The 18,474-nt window shown below is 35.5% G+C and overlaps 1 protein-coding gene across 6 annotated transcripts in view; it reads right to left on the minus strand.

The window, feature by feature from the left end:
• Positions 1 to 18,474, minus strand: part of Csmd3 (CUB and Sushi multiple domains 3) — a 1,179,548-nt gene that overhangs the window by 224,040 nt on the left and 937,034 nt on the right. For all 6 annotated transcript variants that reach the window (XM_031358937.1, XM_031358936.1, XM_031358940.1 and 3 more), the window contains one exon: positions 15,804 to 15,920. In XM_031358937.1, the coding sequence (XP_031214797.1) occupies positions 15,804 to 15,920 (117 nt within the window). The remainder of the gene's footprint in view (positions 1 to 15,803; positions 15,921 to 18,474) is intronic.

An 18,474-nucleotide genomic window follows, 5' to 3' on the forward strand; every position in this document is an offset into this window, starting at 1 on the left:
TCACGTAACTACAAATGTCCGTTTTATGACTAGTGATACTCTTCTGGTTTAAACCAACATTCCTAGAAACCATCCTTCATTTAACTATGAACTTTATGTCCCAAATGTAATACAAAACCAAGAAAGAAAACCAACAAGACAAAGGAAACTCAGTAATAATCTATTGTTCAACTGTAAATTAAAAATGAATTTCTTAAGAAATTATAAGCTTATATAAAAACCATGTACAAATCTATGTTAAATATTTATGTGGCATAGGATATTTTCTGGTATATGAAAATATTTTTCTTCTCATTCCACAATGCATACAAATTTATATCACATTACAGGAGAGAATACCATTTAAGTAAACATCTATTCTTTGGAATTAATAGATAACATTTGAAAATCAAAACCAACTGAAATATGTTTGGTTAGTCAAGACGACTTTTTCTTCTGCTTTCTTGCTCCTGTACTGGAATGGAGAAGAGAAAGGAATTTCAAAGATTGTAGAAAAAATTGTCAATCTTGTCTCACAAGTGATAAATACAAGGACACATGATGGTGTGGATTGTGGAGGTTTCTATGGCATTTTTGGTTGTGAGCTTAGCCTTTAACGGCTGAGCCATCTCTCCAGCCCTCTATGGCATTTTTATTTCTGATACTACAGGTAATGAGAATGAGGGTTGTGTACTTGGCAGGCAAGCACTCTACCAAAAGAGATAATTTAAATCCTGTGACTTATCTAAACAAAAAGAAAAATTTAAGTATAACCAACAAACTAGATGCCATGTTAAATACTTTCATATCATTCAATATATTCTCCTGGATCAACAATTGGGGACTCAAAAGTGATAGCTATGAAATGTGTCCATTGACCAGCATGTCATGGTAGGCCTAAGGATGGCATAATGGCATATATACAGACATACCTTGGTGGTAACCAAAAGCTCTCTTTTTAGACTTATGATCCACTCAGTAAGAGGAAGAACTTGTGTGGCACTGGAAACCCAGCTATCTATTCAGTGCTAGTGAAGTCATAGTTATTGGGAGAAAATCTACAGCCACTAATTTACTAAACCAGTATAATCTCTAGAATAAAATATAATCATTTGTCTTACATCCACAGATAAGTACAGTCATTACTCTTTATCAAGAGAACTTATCTTTGCAGCAGATGACAGAAACTCACAACCAATCAAAATGCTTAATTGTGGAGACCAGTCCCAATGGATACATTTACAACAAGCAAACAAACAAACAACAACAAAACAGTGCTGCTGCACCCAGAGGACAGGGAACATTGTAGAAAGGGATGAGAAGACTGTCAGAAGTAAGAGAGTTTGCTGTTGTTTGTGTTTCCTAATAATATCAGAATCTACATCTATAAGGTCTCACCATCATTACTACCTAAATGAGAGCTGAACAAAGATACCAGTGAATACACCAAACTAGTCTCCAAACCTACACAAAGAAATACAAGCAACTCAGTAAAACTGGGAATGAGAGAGGTGGTCCTCCACAGGGAAAGAGACACCAGATAGTTGTCCAGTGGCAAAGATTCTACCCTGAAAACATGATACAGGAATCATAATAGAGAGATAATAGTTTATATTTAGGAATATATGTATACATAGACACACACACACACACACATATATATATATATGCATTCATGCAATAACAATTACTAAATAGAAAGTGACGTGAATTAGAAGGAGATTGTGGAAGGGTTATTTGGAGTGTTTGGAAGGTAAAAAGGGAAGAGAAAGATTATCAAATTATAATCTTAATAATTAACAAAAACATAAAAAATAAGGCACTGGATATTCCACATTTACAGAAGGGATTCTGATGTAGCATGCTATGTTTTTTTTTGTGACTCATTTCTCTTCTAATTTTAATATATCATGCAAGAACTGGAGGAATGGCTCAGTGGTTAAGAGCACTGTCTCCTCTTACAGAGGTCCTGAGATCAATTCCCAGCAACCACATGTTTGCTCTCAACCATCTGTAATGGGATCTGCATGTCTTCTTCTGGTATGTCTGAAGAGAGCATCAGTGTATTCACATACATTAAAGAAAAATTATATATATACACATACATACATATATATCATAGCAAAATAGTATAAACGTGAATCTTCATGACAGAATAATGAGCTGCTTAAAAAAGCTACATACAATGACTTTTCCATGTGTAAGGTCTCCTCCCTAAATATATCCTGCACAGAAAATAATAAGCCAAAGTATGTTTTTTAAACTTTCATTTTAAATATTTGCATATATTAATTTTTGAAGGGAAGACTGAAAATTTTATTTCAAATTTAAAATGTACATGTAATTTATGCATATGAATATTAAGAATTTTTTCTAAGGATTATTTTATGCTTAAATTCCAGTAGTAGAATCTGGCAAAAAACTTAATTTTCCAGCATTTCTACTGAACTCAAGACTGGAAAGATCCAATGCAAATATTTATGATCCTTTCAAGACAACAGTAAAAACGGTTCACGTAAACCCAGGGTTTAACCTGATACATTAGAATAGAAAAAAAGAAAAAGAAACAAAATGGTTGTATCACATAATGCTTATAGGACTTTGTAGGTACATAAGAAAATTGGACAGAGCTTGCAGAATCTTGCTTGCAGTTTCTAGCTATTCATGGTAGTCCCATAAATTCACGGGGTTCTGTGAGTTAACCTGGATTTCAGAAGTCTTGGTGATACTTTCCTAACTTTCTTTTCTGGTATCACACTCTCTAGATTTGGAGGTAGATCTATATAGGGAGAACAAGTTTTATAGCAGGAAGGGCAAAATAACAAGAACCCAAGTCATAAGCAATCAAAATAAAATGAACAAGAACAAAACTTCCTTAAAGTCATCTGAAGTATTCATACTAGAAGAACACAGAGCAAAGATATCAGACAAATTACAATGCAAACATTATGAAACTATGCAAATCAAAATGAGGATCCAATTTAGGCATGGTGGTACAAGATTTAAACCTAGCATAAGCAGGCTTATCTCTGAGTTTGAAGCCAGCCTGGTCTGCAGAGTGAGTTTCACCATAGTCAGGGATACACAGAGAAACTCTGTTTCAAAAAACCAAGATAATAAATTGGAAGAATTTAAGCAACTATTCAAGTTTACAGCACCAAATTTAGACAGATAAAGGACAATATGTGAACTACCATTTCGTATTATTTTCCATTTTTCCACATGATCTCTGGAGACTGATCAACAGTTAAGAGTGCAGGCTGCACACCCCTAAGGACTTTTGTAGATATCAGCATCCAACTAAAAAGCTAGCTGGAGCCATACATTTATAATCCCAGAGCCAGGTTGTCAGGAGTGTAGCAACAAGGAGGCCAGTATAGCTTCGTGGCTTCCTCCATAGTTTCCAGATTCACTAAGAGATCCGGTCTCAAGGGAACAAGATGAACAGCTATAGAGAAGACAACCTGACATTCTCCACCTAAATTCCTATTTGTGGGAAGAATTCCACATCCCACCACCACATGTGAACACATAGAACACACACACACACACACACACACACACACACACACACACAACTGAAATCAATCCATTAACCAAACAAACAAACAAACAAACAAAAAGAAAAGTAACCTACAGAAAAACATACGTGAGAAAACATGCCATTGTGCAATACTGAAAAATCTAAGTAAGCAGCTACATTTCATGTTAATGTACAGTTTTCCAATTTTCTCTTGAATTATTAAGCATAAACTCTACCCATAACTGCTTAAAAACTGAAAGAAATGTGAAGCAGCAACATTGACATCCATCACATAATGATTCAGAGCAGGCATTTGTTATTTGAACCTGTATTAGATCAAATGACAGTCACTTTGAAAATTCATCGAATCATATTCTACAGTCATTTCTTTATCAATTGAAAGGAATTAATTTTGTTTGAGGTGGAATGAGAATACAAAATGTGATAACAAGGGAAATATTCATATATATGTATATAACATGACTTATGAATTTCTTCTACTATATTCATTTGGTTAAGAAGACTGAAAATGTGTTTGATGTTTGGCTGTGAGCAGGAAGGCTTTCTCCACCTCCTTACATGGAGCCCCAGGCATGGAGAACTAACTAGAAAGCCTGCATATTTTCTGGTGGGTATTGCAGGAAATTTAAATCATGCAGGTCGGAAGCCTCATGCAGAATGATTCAATCATACAGAAAACTCAAAAGCCAAGATCCTTTCTTTTTCTCTCTTGTGCCTTTTTGGAACTGTTTTAGAGTTGGTCCTAACTAAAAATCCTGACCATATAGTACAGACTTGTCAAGGCAAGGATCATGACCTCCTGAGGCTTTGGTTTCTTTTCTTCTTCTCCTTTTTCTCTTCCTCCTCCTCCTCCTCCTCCTCCTCCTCCTCCTTCTTCTTCTTCTTCTTCTTCTTCTCATTCTTCTCCTTCTTCTTCCTCTTCTTTTCTTTTTGGTTTGCTTTAGTAATGAGGTGCTGTTTGCTATAAAACTTGCTCACTGTTGAGTTTTATTTATTACAGATTTCATCACTCTGTGCTAGAACTTGTAAAACAAGAGTAAGTTCTTTAACTGAACCTGGAGCATGTGTCCAGCTCAGATATTTCTGCCTTATATTGGATCATAATTCATGATTCTGGTTTCAATTGTTTACCGAACAGGCTCTTACTTTGTGACAGTGATACTTTGTTGGCAAGTCTGGCCTGACCCTAATGGGGACAGAGTGTCATGATTCCTGCCCCTGGAACAGGGCCCAGCATGAGCCTCCACAAGTGTCAATGGCTACCAAGGGCATAAGGATTGTTTATGTAGTAATGTACATATTTTCTGGACAATGGAGGACTCTTTTTCTTCTGAAGACTGTCCTCTTTATAATGTTCATGACTCCATAATAATTAGAAACAGCACTGAATCCAGGAGTCCTGGATGTGGCTATCTCAAAGGGAAAATGGTAAACACTGGAACCTTCAGGATAGCCCTTAAGGCTATGTGAAAGAGTTCTAAAGTGTGTTCAAAACTATATAATTTCTCAATTATGCAAAAAAATAAGGGTGAAATATGAATTAAATGAATGAAGTGAGGGGCTTCACAAATATAATGGAAAAAAAAGCAGCTGCGCTATGAGCCAACTTGTTAGAAATTACCTTCATGGTATAACTAAGGACTTTATCAAGTTATCCTTAAGCAGAAAGTATTATAACTTACAAGTAAGCACTTCCATGAGGGAGAGACTTCAACCTTCATTATACTAGTATGAATTGTTATGGAGTAAGAGTTATAAATATAATCAAAGCAAAAATACAGACATATGTATAATACCTACTAGTAATAATTCAAATAAACATAGAAATAAATAAAAGCAAATCAAAACAAAAACAAACATAAAATCTTGGCATAAAACATGGAAACCAAAAATTGAAGGAAAACCATCATTTTTCCTACTTACTAATGTAAGCTGTACTACAAAAACACTATACAGTAAAATTGTAAAGAACCCACCATTGTTTTCTATGCTTTTATAACACAAGTTTGGAATTAATATTACTATTTGTTGAGATATAACAACTAGCAAACTTTTGTGGCCTTAATAAAGCACATCAATTTAAAAATATTCATTGAAAACTTACTAAATTTAGACAATAGACACAACATGGTGTACAATAGTTATAAGTAATAAAATGATGAATGAATAATTATGTCTCATTTAAATCTTCATAAATATTCCATTGACTAAATATCTCACACTGGCTATGGAATCTCTGGCCAAAATAGTAATAAATTAAATTAAGTTTTTGGTACTTGTAATAGGCCTGACAAATTGGGACTGCCATAGATTTTTTGCCCTCAATTAAAATAATTAATATAGTCAAATATAAAATAATATATGCCCTTCAGAGACTAAAATTCAATATCCAAGATTTACTCAGAGAAGATGGGATGGTTAACCTCATGATTTAATCAGTTCACAGTGTAATTTGTCTATTTTAAAAACCAAAGTAAATGAAATCTCAAAGTAAATTGCTAAACAATTCCATGGCCCTACCAATTTAGAAATCTATTGGCAATGTTCTTAAAAGTACTAGGTACAACTAATTTTTATCTGATAAATATTTTTCTGCTATTGATTTGATCTCTATTTTTTTCTTATTGCCTATGCCAATAGCTTCCCCATCAGCTTTACCCAGCTTCTTTAAAGATCTTTAATGACTATGCCCTTGCAATGGCTTATGAGGTACAGACACAAATATATCTTCAATCTCTTGTGAACACAGGTCAAGAAATCTTACTTTATAATATTTTTCTAAAAATACCTTCATTCTCACAATCATTTTAGATATCCCAATAGTCACACAAGAGCTCACCATAAAAGATGTTCTATTGTCCAACACATAAGAACACATTGCCTCAAATTCTGAGAATTATATTTTTATTCCAAGACTATATCATAATTTGTATACGATCAAAACCAAATACTGACTCTGAAATGAAAACTATTCTTATATGTAAGCCAGAACTATGGCCTCTGTCACATATCATTAATATGTCATATAGCCTTTCATGTCTTTGGGTGTTTGTAAGTTGTCATAGCTTTGCAGGAGACCAACCTACTTGAGAACCTATTAGTTATCTGAAGAGCTTCTTGGGATAAACTGAATGACCAGCAAAATGATGTCTGTATATTTTAGAGATTATGTGACCATTACTCTTACATACGGCTCTTCTATCTGGATGGCTGCCATTTTACTCCATTATTTGTGGAACCCCTTAAAAAAAGATCCAAGAATCAGTATAAGACACTGAGTCACTGTCAGTTTTTATATATGATGCTCTGGTAAACAGTCTTGCCTTTGTGTTCTTATGTATCCTGTGTCCACTGCCAAAGATCTACTCACATAACAGTGTCAAAGGCATCTCCTTTCCCTTGTTCTAGCTTGATCAGGTAGACATGTCTAGAAATGACTTTCTTTATAGATACCCAATATATTGATCAACCTAAGCCATGCATACCTCACCAAGATACCAACTGACTTGATGCAGTGATATATAATTGATAGGGACCAAGAAACCCATTCTACCTACTATAAGACATGATGCTGATTTTTAAAGAGCATTAAACTTTTGACATTCTTATTAATCTGAGGTTCTAGACCTCACAAAGCATCAGTGTGTTACTTGTTCAAAGATAACAAAACTAAACAAAACCACAATTCATTCATGAGTTTAACAAGGATGACTTATAATAGTGAGGATTTTCCTGATGTGTGACCTCAGCTACTGAAGAGTATTCTTTCTCACATCACTTGTCTTACACCTGGATAGGCTGAGGAGAGATGAGAGACTCTGAGTGCACCAGTGTGGACTTTGTAGTAGGCTTCTAAATTACAGTTATGGCATCCCATGAAAATATTCTTAAGAACACTTTAAATGCTAAAACTATCATATAAAACTGGTCTCTGGATCAGCCAGCTATTCCTATACAAGGAATGTAACCTGAGCTAAATGTTACCTGCCTGGCCATGTAGTTGTTACCTCTCTGATTCTGTACAGCTGCTTTCTATATAGTCAGAATTTCTTACTTTACCCTTAAATTTTTGAAACAACTGGAGGTCAGGGCTGGTACCTGCTAATCTGCTTCAGACAGTATCACTGGAGTTTCACAAATACTCCACTTGACTTATTCAGGTCTCTTGGGAAGTTTTTCCCTTGAGGTACCCCATAACAAATTACTTCATCACTCTATTAAACATCTGCATCAGATTTACAGTTAGTTTCTTTTTAACTACTTAGGCATTCCAGTATCTATGTGTTTATCTTTCAGGAAATACATTTTTATGGTATATACTGTGTTATATACAAGTTGCTTTGTTTTTAATGAAAGCTGTATGCCAAATGGTTCTGCAGATATCTCTAATGAAGTTTTAATGTATTTCAACTGAAATTTTAATCTAAAAATTATTTTACATGGGAAATTGAGAAAAATGGTGTATCTCTTATATTAAAAGACAAAATATCAGTTCAAAATAATTTCTTTAAAGTTTTCATACATTTTTATATTATGTTTTTATCATGTGTGTGTGTCTATATATCTGTATGTCTGACTGCCTTATCTCTCTGTGTGTGTCTCTCTCCCTCTTTTTGTATGAATGTGTGTGTGTGTGTCATGTTGGTGGTTGTGGTGGGAAGGCATGTATTTGTCGTGGTACATATGACTGTCAAAAGAAACCTTGTGTGAGTTGGCTGTCTCTCTCCAGCACTTAGGTTCCAAGGGTGGGTCTCAGGTTGATAGTTTAACTACAAATGCCTTTTATCTGCTGAGTCCTCAGGACAGGTCACTTTCTTTCCGTATGGCCAAACCAAAACAAACAAAACAAAACATACCCATTATTATTTGTTGAAGTTCTATGATGTTTCATCTTACTCAAAGCCTAAGAAGTAATATTAAATAATAAAGGCAAATGTTGAATAAGCATTCACTTCATGAACATTATTTATTATTGTTAGATGAAGTTAACATTTTGAAAAATAATGATCATTGATTTTGATGTAAGAGTAGTATTAAAATGAAGTGTCATATACTTTAAGTAAAAGGTATAAAAAGCCTTTATTGATCTTCTTAAGAGTTTATCAATGCTGAAAACTTCACAACTGGAAAAAGCCAATAAAATGATTTACTAATATAAGTAGCATGCAGAAAGAACCATAAAGCAATTTGTCACTAAAATATTGGAGAAATTACTGACATAAATTACTGTATTAAGTACAATGACAGGTAACTATAATATAAATTATCTAAACTATGCTGAGTAAAACAGGGGATTTTAAACTGCAAGCAGATTTATCACAAGGCAAATGGCCCAATAAACGTGTGAAATTTAAAGGAATATATTCACAATTCAAAGCATTCCATTTAAGCATAAAAGATAAGAAAGCTTCACAGTTGTAAAGCCTGTCTGCACACCCACAAAAGTAACACTGGTGCACACTGGGCACAGTCACGGAGCTATGTGCACACTCACGGAGGTATGTGCACACTCACGGAGCTATGTGCACACTCACGGAGGTATGTGCACACTCATGGAGGTATGTGCACACTCACGGAGGTATGTGCACACTCATGGAGGTATGTGCACACTCATAGTGGCATGTGCACACTCATGGAGGTATGTGCACACTCATAGTGGCATGTGCACACTCACGGAGGTATGTGCACACTCACGGAGGTATGTGCAGACTCACGGAGGTATGTTCAGACTCACGGAGGTATGTGCACACTCACGGAGGTATGTGCACACTCACGGAGGTATGTACACACTCACGGAGGTATGTGCACATTCACGGTGGTATGTGCACACTCATGGAGGTATGTGCACACTCATGGTGGCATGTGCACATTCACGGAGGTATGTGCACATCACGGAGGTATGTGCACACTCACGGAGCTATGTGCACACTCACGGAGCTTGTGCACACTCACGGAGGTATGTGCACACTCACGGAGGTATGTGCACACTCACGGAGGTATGTGCACACTCACGGAGCTATGTGCACACTCACGGAGGTATGTGCACACTCATGGTGGCATGCATACATTTCAGTTCTAGTCGAGAGGCATTTACTTTCCTTTCAAAATCTTGAAAACGCTACTTTTCCAATGGCCAGCCTGTCACAGCCCAAGAGTTTATGCAAAGTGAAAGATGCAAAACCACAGCTTTCAATAACTAAGACTAATCAATATAATCAGAATTAATGAGGCATTTTATCTAATTACAGCATTTCCAATTCAAAATTATGGTAAACTATGACATAAAAGTTAAAACCTTAAGAGGGGGTCCGCAAGAGGGGTTACTAGATAAAAGTATTTGTCACCTACTCTGTGACCTGAGTTTGAGCCTTAGAAACAATTCAATGGAAGGAAAAAACAACGGTTGCAAATTGCCCTTTGTCCACAATAGGTATGCTGTGGTACATGCATCTACAAATACATACACACACTATAAGTAAATAAATAAATGTAATGATACTATAAGAATTTTAGTTGTATGATGTAAGTAATGCCATAAGAAAAACAATTTTCTTCAATATAAGAGTTTCTCTGAAATAATTTTATATTATAGCCCAAAGAAAGAAATAGAAGATAGTGAAAGCTATGTAAACAAGAACCACAAAACAAAACAAAACAAAACAAAACCTTTTTTTGGTTGAAGTTACCATGTCCTCATTATTGAAAGGATGGGACAATGAAGATAGCTGATGCCCTTCTGGGCTTCAACGTGAAACCCTGACTCCATTGATAGGAAACACAAAATGATCTTACAACATCAAAAAGAACATAGGGCAGTGTAGAACTGATTTTTAACAACGAGACTGAAGAAATCTTCAGGTGACTTAAAGATTTAGGAACTTGACACATATGGAACGAAGAGACTGAGCCAGTGATCGAATGAGAGACAAACAGCTTGACTAGATAAGAGAAAATGTTATACCTATTTACCCTTTTCCTGAATATATTCCTTCAAAATCTAGTCTAGAGATGACATGTGCTAACAAATAGGCTGAATCTTTTAGAAGACAGGCCTATCTAGAAATCTAACCAGAAAATTAAGTCACTATACACATATCATACTCAAAATATTTTACGTTAGGCTTCTCCATAAAATTTCAGTCTAAATTTTTAGTCTCTATAGTGAATACCTTACAAATCACTTATGTGGTAATTAATATTCAATTTTATGTTTAAAATTATGTTAATATAGCTTGTACTCTATTGTTTTAATTAAATATTGTATTAGCTGTAATATTCCACAAAGGGGATGGACAAACCTGTGGAGACCATATCCAGAGGTTAGGCATGGACCCTCCAGTTGAAGGATAGGGCCACCCACACATCTTCAAAATTTTAACCTAGAATTGTTCCTGTCTAAAGGAAATACAGGGACAAAGAGTGGAGCAGAGACTGAAGGAAAGGCCATCCAGAGACTGCCCTGACTGGGGATCCAGCCCACATGCAGATACCAAACCCAGACACTATTGTGGATGAGCTTGTTGACAGGAACCTGATATAGTTGTCCCCTGAGAGGCTCTGCCAGGTCCGGACCAATACAGATGCAGATGTTCACCACTAAGCCTCCTACTGAGCACAAGGACCCCAATGGAGGAGTTAGGGGAAAGAATGAAGGAGCTGAAGGGACCTTATCTGGCATCAATGGGAGAGGATGCCCAGGTATAGAGGAATGCTAGGGCTGTGAGGCAGGAGTGGGTAAGTGGGTGGGGGAGCACCCTCATAGAAGCAAGATAAAAGGAAATGGGATAGGGAGTTTGCAGAGGGGAAACCGGGAAAGGAGATAACATTTGAAATGTAAATAAATAAAATAAAATAAATATTGTCCCCCAAATTATATCAATACAAAAGCTTAAGAATATCCTCATACATGAAAGATGACCTTAACAGATTTAAGTGGTTAAGAAGCAAGGTGATTTCAGTGGGCCCTAAATAATTGTTACCATTATGATCCAGCAAAGTAATTACCAATCTCAGAGACAAACAGGACTCCAACAATGCCCCGTTGAGAAAAGTGCAGCAACAGTCACTCAGCTACTAGCCCAAGAACCAAGTGTTTCCTGGAGTTACCACAAGCGTGGAAGATGCAGGGAAAGGTTCATTCCCAAAGCCTTTGGATGTATATAACATTGCAACAACTTCCTTACAGATGTCTGGCTTCTGGAACTAAGAATTAATTTTTTAAGCTTCTAAGTGTGTGGCACATAATTAAAGCAGCCTTTGGGCATGCATACATTGTGCGTTACAGAGAATCTCATAGATGGAATTCAATGGACACTGAAGAGAAATCAAAGTTGGCAAACTGAGACAGATTATGGCTCTAATACACTACGTGGACCTACGTTGTCGTGTAGTTGCTTAGGTGATTATGAAATATTCCTGTTCATGAAAGCAGATGCTCAAGTTTTCTTAAATTCCCTCTCCTCCATGCCTAAAGGATTTCTTTGCCAGCTGCATATCTTCAACTTTGCCCTCTAAGAAGTGTTTTTCCCATTGAGCTTTAACAATAAAAAATGTCAGCGTCTTTTATCTCAAGAGAAAAATCTGAAAACAAAACAAAACAAAAACCCTTTGATTTTGCTTGAAGTTGTCACTTACCCTATTTCTATTTTATTTTCCAGCAAACTTTTAGAATAGATATTCACATTTCCTAACCGGTTTTACTAAGTCCACATTACAGATCATCTTGATCCTCTGTTAAATGTTTATACTATTAACACATTTTTTTCTTATACCATGTTAAGAGTTTATATTATCTACAGTTTTTGATCTGTACAGTAGTCAAAATAAGATTGGGTTCCATATTTTCTCACTAATGTGTGAATAATTGAGAAAAAAACCCTCTTCATGATTGACAACTGAAAGTAGGAAAAAATAAAGTGTATTTTGCTAATGATTGTTTTAATATTAAAATCAAATCAAATAGCTTAATACTACAAAGTAATAGCAAAATATCAACAAACTTTACCCAACTAACAAATTGTTATTCTTAATTGCAATAGACCTGGAAACCTAGAGTATAAATATTGCGAAATTGCCTTAAGACGTGAGGTTCAATTTAATACCAAAAAGACATTTGGAAACATTAGGCGCTGTCCATCTTCTGACTCAGAGTATGAGGAGAATTGGTATTTACTGGCAAGTAGTCTACTCTCAGTAAGCAGAATAGAGTTATGTACAAGTGTATCCTATGTGAATTCCAATGAATCCCGAGGAAAAAAAACAGAGAAATGTGCATGATCAGATAACACACAACGTGTGGGAAGCACACCAGCCCCTCTGGAGTGCTGTGGAACAACTATCTTCTTTCTTACACTGAGGAAACAATGGTCCTTTTCAGCTTCTTGGGCGGTAATATAGCATATTATGAATGACCTCTTATGAATAGCATAGAATATTTTCACTTTTAATGTTTTTAATATATGATTTTTCTCCAAGAGTAACTATTTCAGAGCCTCGGTTCCTATTCAAAAGGCAATTGGAACAAATGAACAGAGTGTTTTTGACAGATAATGTGCTAAATGATTTAGAAGTCAAGTTCTAAGAGCATTCCCATCTAAAAGACATAAAAGAAGAAATGATCGTAATTTGAAACAAATGACAGGAACAGAGAAAAATGTGAGAAGTGATATGTGATAAAATGATAGCAAAACGCAATAAGAAATAGCTCATTGTGGCAATATCAGGGAATTATGGCAAAGTGAGAAAGAGAGCAGACAGAGGCAAAATAGGAATTTGATTTGTAGGGAGCCACTGACCATTGCTTAATCATCTCATATCAAAGAGCTAGAGGTACAGATAGGAAGAATGAAATGACCCGTCTGTGTTTAATCCCACAGCCCTCCCCTCAGTAAGCTATGTGGCACAATTGGAAGAGCTGGATTGTACATATTTGGGAACCCGACATTTATTTATACAGCTTAACATTGGATTTCATAACTAAATAATATAAATAATTATTTCATTTTCAAGCCATCTGAATTTTAAGACCTAGTCCAACTGCAAAACTAGGTCGTTTGATTTATTCATCCTTTTCTTCTTTTAGGGAGAAGGTGTAGGGGTAGAGAATGCTTCATATAAATGCAAATGTAAACAAAAGAGTCTCCATGTGTTTGATGGTATGCCAAGAATTATCTCATGTCGTGAAATTTAATTGTAATATGATCCCATGATTTAAGCAGTTATCATCACTGCTCTGAAGATGAGAATGTCAGGCTGGGATGAAATGGCAATTTGTCTGACAACGACAATAAATATACATTGCTGAGCTAAAACCTGAACCCAGAAATCAGGCTCTAGGCTGGCACTCACATATCCAGGGTGTTTGAGCATGCTGTATAAGAAGAAATTTGATACACACATCTCTCTCCCTTTGCACAGCTCTTTCTTTCTGACATAATTTTCATTTACAAATAAAAATGAAAACTTCCCAAAGAAAACCAAGGGGCTTTAATAAGAACTCCTTTCTTTAAATTTATAAGTAGAATGAGTATGGAACATTTATAAAACAAAATCATGTTTTTTTATTAATAAACTAAAGTATATTTTATTTTATCCATTTATAACTCAAGACTTGTTTTAGAAATCACTCATGCTTATCTCCATATGATATTATTTTTAAGCTAAAATTATTAAATTCAATTAATAATCTTCCAAAATAAAATTTACATTAGTTAGGAATTTGTTAAGTAGTTATTATTTCAATTAATAATCTTATTACACTTATGAAACATACACAAACTACTGTCAAATATCACTATGGTGACTGGAATGTATACATGTCAAAAAAATAAAATGCCCAATTTTTCTCTTTCTTATTCTTCTGGCCACATGGCTTCTTCTAATGGGAGTAGAACAGAGAAAATTAATAGCTTTCAAGGGGAACTCAGAGAACCATGCATTTTCTATACAATCATTCATTGGAGTCTGTCAGCAACTATGCAACATTTTTTGCATCTGCAATCCATAAAATTCTAGAAGGCAGAGGATGCTCTTGGGCACAAAGGCAATGTCCATGAATTCCCCATTCCCACACGAGAGGGTGATATTCTTTCTAAAAGGTCACTCTCCTCAATAATAAAAAAACTCAAACATGTTTAGATTGATCAGTATGTTAGGATGAGGAAATACTTCATACAGTACTGAAATTGACATCTTGCTAATGTTAGCCACGTAGCCAACATTAGCACAATGATAAAGTAGGAGGTTAAATACTTCCTCTCTGATGGCCATGTTCTCAATTAAGATGAGAGTCTTAGACTAGATTTAGAGGCTAGAAAGGGGAATGTATAAGTAGTACCTGGTTTCAAGAAATTGGACTGGAAACATCAGCTTATTTTATATGTCAGCAGCAGAAATAAGTGGTTATCCAATGGTGTCTACTGATAAAAATCCATGTCCTTCTGATAGAGCACTGAGTCATCTAGCCCCAGACATACAAGATGGCTACAACAAATCCCTTTGTCATACAGCGCAATGCTGTCAATCAAAATTTTGGAAGTTTATGAACTTTCAACCACTCTCACATCTCTTTACTGCTCATTAAATTTCCCTTGCCTACCTATGTGTGAACAGAGCTTAATCTGGGAAAAATCCAGCTGGACTTCAGGGCGAACAACTTTTTAAGCCATTTAAGTGATTTCTAAGACCCACAGTCAATCAGGTGGATGTTGAGACAGCATAGGACACAGTGCTAATAGTCTCAGTGCTAAGATACAAAAGATTTTCAGGTTAGCAAGAGGATATGAAGTGTTTTTTGTTGTCAATCTATAGTCATTGTTCTAGAAATGATCTTTATGAAATCAAAACATTTCCACTCTGAAAATGTGTTAATAAATTATAAACCTGATATATGTTTTATAAATAATTCTGTTACTGTTGCAATAGTTATATGTTAGGATTTATGTATATATTGCTTTGCAGATTTTTCTCTCTGCTCCAGTAATTTCTCATCTTATGTCATCCCAATAAGAAGGCACTTGCAAGGTTACTAGATGTTTTTATTTTAAAAAATTAAAAAAACAATCCTGTTTTCATTTTTGTATTGTTGTTCACCTGTATACTTGACTGTTGTTTCAAATTAAATAACATAACCTCAGTTTTATCACAGAGATACCACCTAAAATTGCAGAGTAAATCAGTTTGTGAGCAGTAGATATTCCTGTGAAACCTGTTCAAATAACATGTAATGAAAGTCAGGCATGTCTAGAAATAAAGAGGGCGCACGGAGATGAGTCTTACTTACCAAACTCCTTGGGAACTGCTATAGAATAAACACAATTGTGGTCCACACTGTAATTTTTCGGGTAGTTTGGTGATAGCACGGTGCCTTCTGAACCTGTTGAACGACTTCCACAGGGTGCTGTTGAATACAAATGATAAAATAAAAATTTACAAAAAACATTCAAAAATTCAAAGTCTTTTCTCGATCTATACAAAATCAGTCATTAACTTTTAAACTTAAAATTTATTCTCCATGCTTATAAAAGTCTCTGTAGTGTTAAGCATTTTAAAAACATAAAGTGTATATAAAACTTTATGAGCTTTGGAATTTATTGTCATCTAAAGCAAAGTAATATAACCATTTTATAACAGTTATTTCTAAAAGTAATAATGATGATCTAATTTATATACTTGTAAACTTAATAATATCATTGTAAAGATGAGAAATAGGTATACACATAGAAGAGCTGTCAGGTATTGAAATGTTACTCAGATTCTACTGTAATTATGCTGCTGTCAAGTTCATTATTTCTATATATGGACATGAATGATTTTACAAATACATTTCCTTACTCTAAGCCACTGGGTCTGAAGCTGTGGGTTGAACATCAGATATCCTGCATATCTGATCTTTACAATTTATACAGTAGTAAAATTATAGTTATGAAGTAGCAATGAAAGAATTTTATAGTTGTGGGTCACTGGAATACTAGGAACTGTAGTAAAGGGTCATAGCATTAGGAAGTTTGCGAACCTTCCTTGTCTTTTCTCTTCAATCTTTAAGTGCCTTGAAGTCAAACCAGTTCACAGTGCATTGACACTGATTCATTTGCTACCTTAGACACAAATCTTCCTCATAAAATGAAGCTGAAAGCATCTGATAAATTAATGAAAAGTGTTCTTGTCGTTTAGAAGACATACGATCCACTGAGATTCATGGAAAAGATATAACTTGTGGTCTACTACATAAAGAAACTTAAGGCGCTGTTAAAAATTCATGCATCCATGATATTCTTTAAGCAGAGAAACAACTTAGAAAACAATGAACAAGGAAGAACAAAAGTGACTAAATGAGGGCTTAGGTAGCACCAAAAGCTCTTAAAAAAAAGAAGTTATACAGTATCTTAGAAGCTGAGTGAAAAGGAAGTTTCACACACACAAAAAACATACTTTGAACTGCTAAATGTTACATGGAAATTAGTAAATGATGGAGGACATGTTATAGTCTGTTATGTGAAGAAGTAAGTAATTTTCTTCCCCAAACCTATGGATTCCTCATGGAAAGAGCTTTCTGAAACACGCATACTCTGAGGCCCTGCCTCCTGGGCCTTTTCCCAGTAACACTCCTAAGTGATGGATCTTTGATAGGAACTCTTCCTTTTCCTCTAGCAGGGAAGCCTCCTGCTTACATGTACTGGCCAGCAGATTCACTGGAAGTCTTTCAAGATGTGTCTTGCCAAGAAAAAAGGATATGGGAAGGACAGAAGGAGCCAAAGGGGATTACAACCCCTTAGGATGAAAAACAGTATCAACTAACCAGACTTGTCAGAGCTCCCAGGGACAAAACCACCAACCAAAGAGTGTACATGAGTTGGTCTATGGCTCCCATCGAGTATGTAGCAGATGCCTTATCTGACATCAATGGGAGGGGAGGCACTTGGTCCTGTGGAAGTTTGTGCCCCATTGAAGGGGGATGCTGGAGGAGTGGATGGAGGAGACACTCTTAGAGGCAAAGGGGAGAGGGTATGAGGTGGGAAGTTTGCAGAAGGGAGACCAGGAATGGGAACAACATTTGAAATGTAAATAAATAAAATAATTAATAAAAAATAATTCAATAAGAATCCTACAAGTTCACCATGACCACTACAGAATATATCCTTAGTCTATTTCTCACCTCATTCTTTGGGATTGTTTGAACTCAAAATCCCACCATTACCATTTGGAACACTTCACTATTTTTGTATATGTAACCTACTTACACTACTACTGCTACTGCTGCTACTGCTACTATTACTACATGACTACTACTACTACTACTACTACTACTACTACTACTACTACTACTACTACTACTATCTTCTTATTTATCCTCCTCCTCCTCTTCTTCCTCCCTCCTTCCCTCTCTTCCTCTCTGTCCTTCCCTCTCGTTCCCTCCCTCTCCCTCTCCCCTCTCTCTCTCATTAGAATCTCTTCTCCACAAAGTGTCAGTGTGAAAGTGTATGTAGGCGGGGGAGTACTGAAATCTATATACTCCACTTCTATGGTTGCATGGTGACCTAACTACACCCTTGCCTCTTTCTGATTTTTTTTTCATTTACTGATTCATCAGTGATAAAAGTCTCCTCCACAAAGGTGTGAACCAAACTTGGTGCTCTTTATGGAGTGCCTTCTTCTAGATCTCTGTACCAGTTTATCTCTAGCTGTTTCAGCAAGGACTCCATAATCATAATATTCAAAATTAAAAGATGCACGTTCTTGAAAATGTCTATCTCTTCGATTGTTGCTTACTACTTTAGTTATAATTATACTCCTAATACTTTTTATAAAATAATTTCATTTAATTTAAAAAAAGAAAAGAAAAGAATATGGGTTTGTGAGAAAATTTATTTTTCTTTCTCTGTTATCATGATTGAAGCCTAATAGCCTGATGCGTTGGTTTGGCTTTACTTATCCATTTTTTTTTAACAATTTTT

The sequence above is a fragment of the Mastomys coucha genome, unplaced genomic scaffold, assembly GCF_008632895.1.
Source record: "Mastomys coucha isolate ucsf_1 unplaced genomic scaffold, UCSF_Mcou_1 pScaffold7, whole genome shotgun sequence".
Lineage (NCBI taxonomy): Eukaryota > Metazoa > Chordata > Mammalia > Rodentia > Muridae > Mastomys > Mastomys coucha.